The 12865-nt window shown below is 35.3% G+C and overlaps 1 protein-coding gene across 1 annotated transcript; it reads right to left on the reverse strand.

Annotated features, from left to right (window-relative positions):
- Positions 1-337: 337 nt before the first annotated feature.
- LOC140172669 (uncharacterized) lies at positions 338-8121 on the reverse strand. Its single transcript, XM_072195803.1, has 5 exons — positions 8000-8121; positions 6335-6513; positions 2504-2639; positions 1130-1284; positions 338-474 (listed from the first exon to the last, which is right to left on the reverse strand). The coding sequence occupies exons 1-5, from the start codon at positions 8119-8121 to the stop codon at positions 338-340; spliced, it is 729 nt and encodes a 242-aa protein (XP_072051904.1).
- Positions 8122-12865: the final 4744 nt, after the last annotated feature.

Raw genomic sequence — 12865 nt, forward strand, 5'->3', positions numbered from 1 at the left:
ATGTGATCAAGAGAAAATTTAAATACCTCAGCTGGGAGGCCATCAGGACCAACAGCTTTTTTACATTTCATTTTAGAGACAGTAACTTCAATTTCATGCCTATTTATTGGAGCATTAACCTCTTCGGCATCACGATTTGGATCAAACTAATTCTCTTCTTCAATTCAACCTCATTTTGATCAAAATTCACAAAATATTGAAAACAACTTGAAAGTGATTAAAGCAATCATCAATACCCAAATTATTTACAACTCTAGGCTGATTTTTAGAATAAATGTCCCTACTTCTACGGCGAATATTAGGTTATCGTCTGGACTGCACACGTATATGCGTATGACTACAATTTAGAATTGAGCAAAGCTTCGTTCCTCTGTGAAAATAATATGCCATGACTTAGAACATCTGATTCCACAATGGATTTGTATATGTCATGCTTCATTGTCCTTAACATATTGCGGTCGATCCCCTGTTTCCCTGAAAAATAAATAAATAAATAAATAAATAAATAAATAAATAAATAAATAAATAAATAAATAAATAAATAAATAAATAAGTAAATAAATAAATAAATAAATAAATAAATAAATAAATAAATAAATAATATATAAATAAAATAAATAAATAAATAAATAAATAAATAAATAAAAACTAAATTCATTCATTCATTCATTCTATAAAGCCCATAAAGAACTAAGGTTACAACTGCTAACAAAACCATTACCATGTATTTTGTTGTTGTTGTTGTTGTTGTTATTCTCTAACGGAACTAGTTTTGGTACGTAAGGAAAAATATCTAGCATCGTGGGGTGAGTATATGTATGGGGGAGGGGGAACAGTTAATCATGCCTAAACCGCATAAGTAAATCTGATGATTTAAAAAGGAGATCCCCATACTTGATGTTTCGGAGATTTAATTTGGATATTAGCAAAGGAACCCAAACTAGCTCCGGTACCAATCTTTCAGAAACACCCCTAATCCTGCAACCAGTCTCCTACTAAAATGATAATAATCATTCTACAACAGGTCTTAAAATGATCATATGAATCATTTTAGTGCGGTGATAGCGCCATCTGTTGTTATTACAACCTTATAGCATGCATATCTTGAAGGGTACACACCCCCACTCACCAAGAGTGTCTGTGGCCATTTGCTTTGCTCTCTTCAATAACAGACTTTCATCTACAATTTCATCGACTAGACCGGCGTTTAAAGCGTCGACTGCGTTGAATCTGTTCCCAAATAAAACCAAGTCTCGTAGAACTTTTGGGGATTGAACTTTCATTCTGCAAGTAGGAAAATTGACACTTTAAACTGAACGTGGCTTTAAATAATATAATTATGCCTCTTTTTTAATTAAAAAATCCTAAAATGTTATCGTAAAATATTTTAGATGGCATTATTTTAGCATGTTGGGAAAAATCTTTTAAAATGTTATAAAAATATTGACGCGTTATATACCCTTTACGTAACCCTACATCGTGATATAATAGATAATAACGGCGCGCCCCTGTAGAGAATTTTCAATAATAGAAGTCCAAAACGAGCCCCTCAAATTTTAGATGTTTGATTGTTTTGCTGGATTTATTCGTATTTAGATACTTTGAAAGTCTGGATTTCCAGTAATTATAACTGGACAAAAAGTCGGAAAATCCGACCTCCTCTATAGGGAGTGTGTATCTATTTTTGGAAAAGCCCATTTAAACGTTCCGTGTCAAGCGTTTTGTGTTTCCTCAGAGAGCATTTACCACTAATGGGCCTCCTAGTTAATGATGTAAACCCATCCCAAAAAGAAAGTATCCAGTTTAATTATTGGTCCATAAGTCAAAGAAGAGTGTTAAATCAAGACCTACCAAATGTATGTTATAGATAAATTTATCCCGCACAGTTTGATACCTCATTTGTCAAAATCAAATTGATGACAAAAATGACCTTTGAATGCAATCGCCTCAATTTTAAAAGTTGCAGTAATTGCTATTGATTTGGTCCTGCTGCTCATTATTCATTTTGTTTCACTAAGAGCATGCGCCGCAGAGGTCTGGGAGTCATTGATGCAGCAGGAGGACATACCAGATATTGACTGTGAAGAGTGAAGGGCAAAACATTGAGGAAGGAGTAAAAAAGTATCTATATTCAATCAAAAACATGAAGTGAAGTCAAACTGTCTTAGTCTGTCTCTGTTATGGTGTACCTTAATGTAAAATCATGAGAAGCAGGAAAATCACATCAATAAGAATTACTGCAAACATTAAAATCCAGGGTAGATGCATTCAAAAGCTCATTGTGTCATCGATTCTGCATCGACTTGGACAAATTAGGTATCAAACTGTACGGAATCAATTATTCTGTAACATACTTTTAGTAGGTCTTGATTTAAGGATTTAAGACCCCATCGATCTTTGACTGATGGACCCAAATCAAACTGGACACTTTCTTTTTGGGATGTGTTTATAATAAACACAATAACAATTATTTAGGCTACATATATTGTTTTTGTTGCATTACCTAGCTATTTCCAACACATGTGGAGGTAGTTCCACGTTTAAATGAATCGCAGGAACATAGATCCAGCCTTTCTGTGTCCGCATGATACGTTTATCGCACAACAGAGCTAAAAATGCCCCTCCACCGATGGCATGACCTATCACATACGTGTTCGAGAAAGAAAAGAAGTACAATTCAATAAGGTACGTATAACCGGTATAACACGAAAGGTGATACTCATGGAGGATTTGTCATTTGGTCTATTAAATACCATTTCATCTAATACCTTTTTTTGTCTGCAACCACTTGGTCTTACATCCATTACGTCCAGTAATCATTTGGTCCAGTTATCATTTCGTTCTGAGTCACGCGGTGGCCGTGACCAGCAACGACTGATAAAGAATATTCACACGTAACATAACGCTATTGTTCTATGATATTTTTCGCTGGGTACAAAATATATCTAAAAGCATGTTAAATCTTATTTACTGTCCCAAGTGTAATATTTTAACAATTTTATTATTAATTCAAAAAGTAACACCAATCCTACAGTCAATCATTGATTTGATGATAAACAAACATTCTTCTTCATTTCACGCGGTGTTTCAAAACCAAAATTAGTGGCAATAATACTGATATCCAGAATACGGCTACAGCTCTTCCTGGGAATCACATTGGCACTTCTTTCTCACATTCACTTTCAAATATACCCTAGCCTTTTCCTGAATACCCTACATACACATTCGCCAAGAAATCAAGTTTTCACAGTTCTTTTAATCTTTCCGGACCACAGCATACATTCATATTACTAAATACTCCATTTCACCATTTAATGAAGTGGTCGAAGCCATGGACTCCTAATGCATTTCTGATTTTTTTTGCTCCGGTTTAAACTCGGGCACAACCTGGTTTGTTTTTTCAATGTTGTATTAACCAATTTATTGTCTTAAATCAAGGATAACACAATTTTAAACATCCATTGCTATTGTGATTTTTTTTTTATCAAGGCAACTTGTTTGATTTTCATTCACATTGTGGTTTCTTCGTCTTCGTCATATCATAACACCTTTGAAGTTTACAAACTAAAAGAAATTAACAATAAAGTGTACGTTCTTCCCCACATAATAGAGACATTGCGATTTTCTAAACGCAGCGCGTGGAACGTACGTACGTTTTTACGTACGTTAAATATTGCTAGTCTCTGTTCCAAGCTGGATTGTGCTCATTCGTCACGAAGGAGAACAAATGAGCTGAAAAAAAGACTATAATATTTGATCTAATCTAACAGCTTCTAACCTAGGTCGATGAGGGCATAGTGATTGAAAAACTAACAGTCCCGATAACAGTAAGCTGAGTCTATGCCTGATTCAAACAAGCCGCTTTTGATTTTGGCTAAAATTTTGATCTACCTGCTGATTAAACTTAATTGTTTTTTGTGCTCCCCAATTATTATAGTTGCCCAAAAACATATATTTTTGTAGATTAAAGATCACTACATCAATACATCATGACTTTACTTTCAAAATGAGACTTTTTCGTCCTGAAAATTGGGCTCGTTGCATGGACTTAGACATGAGGTAAAATTAGCATATTCAACGTAGCATCTGCGTTTTATTCTACGTTGGGAATCCATAATGGGAAATCGCAATGTGATTTTTTGTACGCAAACTATCACACACATTTCAATGGGTAATCTCTGCGTATGAATATTGCGTTTAAATTTCGTCCATTTTTAACACATCGCTGTACCTTTATTATAATGATGTGTTACAAACAAAAAAGATCATAATAATAATTAGACTTTCCTTCGTATGTTCATTATCTTTGACTGTCTTTAACATATTGTGAAATGGACACATTTTGTACATTATCAACGATGTATCTACGTCGATTTCGCACGTGGAATATCTTCAAAAATAGCTAAATACGTGAACTCGCTTCGATACAGGAGAGTGGTTTTGAATAGATCAACGTACGTCCGATGTCTACGTTTGGAAATCGCAATGTCTCTAATAGAGAGATTGCGATTTCCAAACGTACGTATCGAACGGCAGTGGAATCTATTCAAAATCGCTCTCCTGTGACGGGTTTAATTCGACCATTAATCATGAAATTAATATTATAAAATAAAACATATTTATATAGGATATTGGCTTACCATGCAAGAACAAGATAACAGAATGCTTACAAATTAATTCGTCAGATTCAAGATGCATAACACTTCTGGAATGTTTTAAGTTGATAATATGATAAAATTTACGTTGTCAACGTTTTTTGGTCGATAACCATTTAGACCAAACGCCAATTAGTCTAATAACCAATAGAGGTTATCCGTGTTCTATAAGGCCAAAAAAAGTGTTTGTTTGCCCAGACACGACCGACCCAAAAACTCCAAAAACATCATACACTTTTTTTTTCTTTCTTTTTTAACAAAAATAAAAAAATAAAGAAAATGATGTTTTTCCCCATAAAAAATGCCAAATGACACTTGAAAGTTAATATTCCTAGCTTTCATTTTTCCCATTTAGCCTTCTCCAACAATATTTTACCATCAATATAGAAAACCAAGCATGACAAGTACATGTATGGTCTGGGATTTTGTACTCCAGCCCGATTTTATTACCAAAGAGGTTAAACTTTATATGGTCAGGTTGAAATACATTCATACACTCCTATATCAAAGCAGCCAATCAGAAAAGCGGTTAGAAAAGAATGCGGAATGCATTGATTGTGTATAAATCCGGGGTATCCGCATACTACGCGCAGTGCTTTCGCACGCTATCGTATCGCATAGGATTTATTTATTTTTCGGGCGGGTTGATGCATAATAAATGCATTTATATTTGGTCCTAATTTTCCAACATTTTTAGTGAGAGTTTTGTTCTAAAAACAGCAAAAATCACATTTGGTGCTTGAGAAATTAGACAAAATAATGCACTTGCGCTACGCATCAACATCAGCGTGCATGCATTATGTTTGTCTAATTTCTCTCCCAACAAATATACACGTTCATTAGCCTGTAATTAAAGTTTGACACAAGTACAAAATGTAAGGCTGAATGTTGTATATTTTCTCCTACCCCACTTGCTGCAACACATATGTGTAAAGATCTAAGAAGCAAAAAAAAGGGGAAAAAAGGAAATCGCCCTACTGACTCCACTCCTTTCTACCCCATGTCTGGGCAAACAAACACTTTTTTTGCCTAAGCTGCATATCCTATCAATCAGCGACTGCTATACCTTGTTTAGCTTTTTCAAAAGAAGTACCTGCATGTGCAACCATGACTGTTTCAAAATAACCCGCCAAAGTCATGTCAGTAACTCCGAGGTCGTGTATTGAACCGGGGTCATTGAATTAGTTTGAATGAGGAATACTACGGAAACCAGCGCCTTTTGTTCGAAGTCACACATATGTAACGTGTATAACCTCTATAAGTCTAAAACCATTTAGTCCAATAATCTTTGGTCTAACACACACTTGGTCTATAACCATTACGTCTAATAGCCATTTGGTCTATAAACCATTAGGTCTAACAAGATAACTGGCGGAGATGAGATTTAAATTGCATAATGATTGGAAATTTTTATTAGTCCAGTAGTTTTACATATTTTACTTAAATCTTAATTATTTGCCATAAAATGTGTTTTATATCGCAATTTCAAAAAATCAGAATTACTTGATATCAAAAGAACGTATTCAAAATGCATTTCGATATGTCTGATGTGCTCTCAGGTCCCGCACAAAAATACGTGAAAACGTCGCTATCCGAGCCCTTAAGGTGTATCAATGTTGCTTATCGTGAATGCAACAGATATATTGAGGTAAAACGTTTTGTGTTTGCTTGGTACCTACCATTAATTGCAGCAATTGTTGGTAATTGAAATGTCACCAACTTATTGTCTAATCGTTTCCATGCTTGAAAGAATTCTCTGCTTGTATCTTCATCTTGTTTATCCAACCACTCAAGATCTAGTCCACTGCTGAAGAATTTCCCTGTCCCCGTGATAACCAATGCCTTGGCATTTACATTTCTTTGAGACAAAATAATAGTGACTTAAAGGAACACTCCGGCAATCACAACATTCACAAACGCATATTGACCATAAAACTAATAAAACAGCCGGCTCTCAACACGCGATATTCAAAATTCCCGAGCCGAAATTGCCTGTGGCAATGACGTCATGGTTATTTGTGCTCAATTGTTGTCAGCCTTCATTGTGTTATTGACAGGAATTGCCACAGGCAATTTAGTGTCCGGGAAATTTGAATATCGCGTGGTGAGAGTCGGCTGTTTTGATTTGTATTTAAGTTCAATATGAGTCTGATAAATAAAACCATGTGATCCGTGCTTGATAATTGTTTTTTTTAACATATAAACCACAATATTGTGATTGCCGAAGTGTTCCTTTAAAGCAGTTTTAATCTTCATTTTAAACTTCACCTCTTAAATGTATAATAACAAGACTTTCGGGACAGTACTAGGTTAATATATTCCGCCGATTGTAGGAATTTGCAGACATGTTTTTTTTTTAAAGCGAGCACGTAAAAAAGCTTTATAGCGAAATGTTTTTGGCTGTTCCTGTGCGCAGACAATTTGATACTGATATTCATGCGACGTGTGATACAAAATATAAAGACTGTTGACATTCAACCTGTCACCGAGTGACAAAAAAACCCAACGGCATTGATCAAGATTGTTACAGACATGATAAAAAACTGAACTTCTACAGAATATTAAGTAAATTGTGCCTAGTGAAGGAATCAATTGAATACATGAATACAAAAGCCACCTAAGTCCATGGGAAGTGATTTTGAGAGAAAAACCTGTGTATCATTTTAATTCCTTCAGTTAGATTTACCTGGTCAATATGGTAAGTTTTACGTGCAAATGAGTGGATTAACCTGTATTAGGTATGACGATTAGCATTTCAGGGACTTCGTGGGGTTCATTTTAAATTTTGGACTTAGGTGGTTGTTTGAATCATATACAAAGACAACAATGTTAGAATGAGATTACCACTAGTAAGATAATACAAAATAAAGCGCACAGGTATGTATAATGTTGATAAGCATTCTGCCATGTAATATAAACCACACACTTTCCTTTATTAAACCCATTTTTTTTCAAAAGTCACTCTCTAGCAATGAATGTGTTACAAGTGGACTTTTATACATACTGGATTTTAATCAATGTGTTACAAGACTCAAATCATGGAATTGGGTGATTCTTTCATATGCTATTTTTCACATGCTCAATAGACACAGAGGATGAATTTGAGTTGTTCTTTCATACATATGACAGGCCTATGTAAAGGAACACTTTCCCATGCTTAACTCAATTTGGTTTAAGTATGGACTTAGGTGGTTTTTGTATTCATATATTCAATTGTCACATTTTAAAAGTCAAAGATCATTGTTTAGTAACATAGTGTCTGCGATTTGACATTTAAACTTTGGAAAAATGGCCCACCTTTTCCCGGAAAAAGTTGAAAACATACAACCATACAACATTCGTACCTCTCAATACTGTTTACCGCATCCGTCATTGCATTGATACTGGTCACATTGAACTTGTTCTCGCCATCGTTGAGCACCAACACAGCTATATCATTGATGTAGCGAACTATGGGGCCAGCCATCTTTAATCAGCAATAAATACTACGTATAGTTGTTCCAAATATGGCAAACTATATATAATATCTGCCAGCTCTTATAATATTTTGTTCAATTTGTGATCAAGTTTAACTCGGGCACTAGTATAACGCTTGTTTATCTAAATATCTGACCTTTGATTTCATATTATCTATGTCACTGCTAGCCTCACTATATCAAATATAAATTAGGGGTTCATACATACACGCTATATAACAGCGCGCGTGATTGGTCGAGAGCCGGGCATAAACAGCGTTTATGCCCGGTATCTCGGATGTGAGATCGTCGGGTAGGGAAAATGAAGGAAAATGATGTTTTTTAATGATGTTACATGTAATTTTTTGTTATTCTTTAACTGAAATAAAAATCACAAAATGTTCTGGTATGTATGAACGGGGTTCATTCATATATTTCATGACTAAACGGTTGTTTATGCCCTCGGGCCGCAAGCGGCCCCTCGCGTTTAGTCATAAAATGAATGAACCCAGTTCATACATACGCAATATTCTGCATGGTGTTATTTTTCTCTACAATTAAAAATATCGTCATGTTAGCAGACTTGTACCCGAGTCCAGCTCGTCCGAGTCCAAGCCGAGCCGAGTCCACTTGTATCCGAGTCCGAGCCAAGTCCGAGTCCTTTTGTGTCCGAGTCCGGACTCGAGTCCAAGTCCGGGGTGCCGAGTCCGAGCCAAGTCCGAGTCCAATAAAAATAAGACCTCGAGTCCGGACTCGGTCAGAGTCCATGCCCATTTGTTGTTTTTTTGTTTTGTTGTTGTTTTTTTTTTTGGGGGGGTCGATGCTGGCATTTCTTAGTAGGAGCCTATTTGTATAAAAATGGGTCATTGGGTATAACAAAATGAAAAAGGGGTAATTGGGTATAAGATTTTGAAAGAAGGGGGTCATTTGGTATATCATTTTGAAAAAAATGAGTCATCGGGTAGAACATTTCCAATAAATGGAGCAAAATTTTATATTTTATTTCTAATTTGAAAATTTACAATACAAATTTGTTGACAAAAGAAAATTTTAATTTTATGGAATTTTGAAGATAAAATTGTAGAAAAAGAAGGTCATTGGTCAAAAGGTAATTACACCACACTACACACCGCCCCCTATACACACCCACCCTACCAAAAGCCATACTCATACACATCCTACTGGCGAGCGTCCATCGGTTCAAGCGAGGCTTGTTTAAGACCGGAAAGCCGGGCATCGACCAATCACACATGCAGTTACATACCGCGTATGTATGAAATAAGGTTCGCTATGTCGAAGGTAAGGTTCGCTATGTCAAATATAAAAAAGGTTCGCTATGTCGAAGTCAGCATCATCGCGATGTCGCACTTTCTTTCTCTAACCCTATATAGTAACCCTTACTTAAAATTCCCTAACCCTAACTTTAACGCCCGGCTTTAACGATTTTCAGACTAATGATCCTTCTCGGATTATTTGAATTTTGAAAGTTGACCCCACATAACGGCCCGAGTCCCGGTGGCTGTTCGCTGGCAACAGAGTAACAGGGGTGCCAAGAAACTACCGGATGATTGTTGCTACTTATATATGTTGTGGGCGTGATGCGCCGTTTATGAAATCGCCCATGTACGATACCAAAACAAGAATCAGTCGGACTACTCTCTCGTTAAGCAATAGAATAATGCCTGGATCATTTTAGTTATGTTTATTTTTATTCAATCTTCCAGATAAACACAACAGCATCGACTGCTCCAATCCGAGAGAGTACAACAAGCCTTACGTTGCACAATAACGTAATAATAATTTGTGTATAGACGAATGAATCCAATTTAGCGCATTCCTACTTCTCAATGGCAGCCATAGCTGCGACGGGGACCCAGCTATCTCACCTAAAATGTGAAATGATGCGGCCTTGAAGGGTATTTTAAACTGCATTCTATCGCCCGTGTTATACGTAGACAAAAAAATGACGACAGTTTACAACGCAAAAGAATCTAACATCGAGTTTTAAGCGGGTTTAATCCACCCAATTGTGCACTCACAACACCTGTTTGGTGCATGCGGGGAACCAAATATGGCCGACCAAATCCTGACCATGACTTGGCTCGTTGGATTCGTCTATACGCATTAACTGCGATCGGTATTGTTAGAAGATAACGGTGCAACATTTTGACAAACCAACCCGATACGTAGACAACAGTTTATCAGTTAACAATGTCCGATCTATGCCAACTCAACCGAATGTGAAAATTTCTTTTCGTCTTGTCAATAACCCCTTATGCGAAATTTTTCAATTTTTGTCTTATATGATGGGGGACACAGCCCGAAGATACATATTTGTTTTCCGTATAAACATGTAATTATTCGTTTATTTAGTCAAAACACATTTCAATTGATTCAATTATTTAGAAATATACAATATAAATTTATTATTATATCAATAGAAACAAATGCTTACAAATGACATCAATTATCAAGATTAATGATCAAGATATTGTTTACATATCATAACGGAGGTCATCTTGGATTTGAAAGTTATTGCCACAGTTTTCTTCAAATAGCGATTTATTAATGTGGAAAATAAAACCACATACAATCGGGGTCACCAATCAACCGCTACATTAAAAATATTGTTTATAACGAGTATCGGGCAGCCACGTTGCATATTTTGTGAAAAACAAAGGCTCCAACATTGATACAGTAAAATCACTCCTTTGGTGAATAGTATATAATTGTTATTTTCACAGACTTTGCACATTGACGTAAGGCAAATTGTTATCAACAATTTTAAAAAAAAGTTCGTAATTTTTGAAACTTTCGGGCCTCATAACTGCTAAATTGTTGGTCTAAAGTATATAAAAGTATACATATTTAGAATGGCAAAGACTTGATAAGTTCATCTGTGAGGTCAAATTTGGGTCAAAATGCTCATTTTTGGCCCACTTTTATTCGTAAAAATTCTTGGGCCAACATTTTATTTAAATTAATTTTTAAAAACTAGCTAAAAATATCTAGGAGGGGTTGTTTCATTTTTTTGAATTTCGACCAACTTCGAGTAATTTGCACCAAAAATGGTCAAAAAATGCTGAATTTTCAAAAAAAGTCATAAAAAAGCCCAAATTTCAAATATGTTTGGTGAAGTTGGTCAAAATTTAAAAAAAATAAAAAAACATCTCCTAGATATTTTTATCTAGTTTTTAAAAATTAATATAAAAAAAAATGTGACCCAAGAATTTTTTTTTTACGTTGTACGAAAAAAAGTGGGCCAAAAAAACCGTTTTTTGGAATTTTGGGCCAAAAATGAGCATTTTGGTCCAAATTTGACCTCACAGATGAACTTATCAAGTCTTTGCCATTCTAAATATGTATACTTTTATATACTTTAGACCAACAATTTAGGCCCGAAAGTTTCCATAATTCCAGGGTTCAGACCAACCTTAATCAAATGTAAATGTGTACAACTCCATTTTTGATCAAAATACACAGCCATACACCTTCGTGGGTCAAAATCTCGCTGTCAGTTTCCCAAACCCCGTTACTCTTGGTATCAACATAAAGGACTAATTGATTGCTTTCCAATGACAATTATTACGTCATAATCACGTATTACTGTTGAGAGTTATGATCAAAATGTTGTTGCATCTGAAAATTGCGATCATTTTGGACGCCATCTTGGATTTAGAGGCGATAGAAGTAAATGCGCAACAGTGAACAAATCATTGCGTCATATGCAATAAGCAATCGAGTAGGTGTACTTAGTTTGTACGCAGGGTGCAATGGGACTCAAAAAACTAAGCACGTTTTTGACGTTTGGACCTTCGATTACATTCGTGATTTAACCTTTTGCTATGGTAGTTGATACATCATAACATCTACGGGGAATATTTAGTTATCGTCTGGACTGTATAAGTATAATGCGCATGACTACAATTTGGCATTAGGCAAACCGTTATTCTTCTGTGAAAAAATATGTCAGAACTTAGAGTATCAGATTCCACAATGGGTTTGTATAGGTCATGCTTCATTGTCCTCAGCATATTGCGGTCGATTCCATGTTTCCCTAAAAAGAAAGAAAGAAAGAAAGAAAGAAAGAAAGAAAGAAAGAAAGAAAGAAAGAAAGAAAGAAAGAAAGAAAGAAAGAAAGAAAGAAAGAAAGAAAGAAAGAAAGAAAGAAAGAAAGAAAGTAAGAAAGAAAGAAAGAAAGAAAGAAAGAAAGAATGAAAGAAAGAAAGAAAAAAATTCATTAATTACTTCATACTATAAATTATTCTTCACGCCTAAAGGCGATCATCAGACGACACGATCGCCTTTAGTCTTGAAACTCAGAGTAACGACTTCTATTCCGGAAGGTCCAAACTTTGAATATTAATCCACATATCTATGTCATTTCTTTTATGTATTTTGTTGTTGTTGTTGTTGTTGTTGTTGTTGTTGTTGTTGTTGTTGTTGGTTTGTTGTTCTCTACTTTTTCCAATAATATTGTCTCATTTGACTTGATAATATCACACACTCCATATATGATGTTTCTGAAAGATTGGTACCGGAACTAGTTTTGGTACATAAGGACAAATATCTATCTTGGGGTAGGTATATGTATGTTGGCAGGGGGAAACAGTTAAGGGTACTTGCCCATGAGTTTCATTCAGGGGCGTGTTTGAAAAACGGCACAGCGCATTAGTAAAAAGAATAAAAAATACTAAAATTTTCCCCGGGGTTCGAACCACTGCCAATTTCACTGAATGCTAAAGATGCCTATAC

The sequence above is a fragment of the Amphiura filiformis genome, chromosome 16 (assembly GCF_039555335.1).
Source record: "Amphiura filiformis chromosome 16, Afil_fr2py, whole genome shotgun sequence".
NCBI classification, from domain to species: domain Eukaryota; kingdom Metazoa; phylum Echinodermata; class Ophiuroidea; order Amphilepidida; family Amphiuridae; genus Amphiura; species Amphiura filiformis.

Coding starts and splice junctions, on each gene's coding strand:
- LOC140172669 (XM_072195803.1), bottom strand. CDS start 8,121: ATGGCTGGCCCCATAGTTCGCTACATCAATGATATAGCTGTGTTGGTG. Junction 1,285..2,503: donor CATGTGTTGGAAATAGCTAG/GTAATGCAACAA, acceptor TCCTACTTGCAG/AATGAAAGTTCAATCCCCAA. Junction 475..1,129: donor AATGGCCACAGACACTCTTG/GTGAGTGGGGGT, acceptor TTTATTTTTCAG/GGAAACAGGGGATCGACCGC.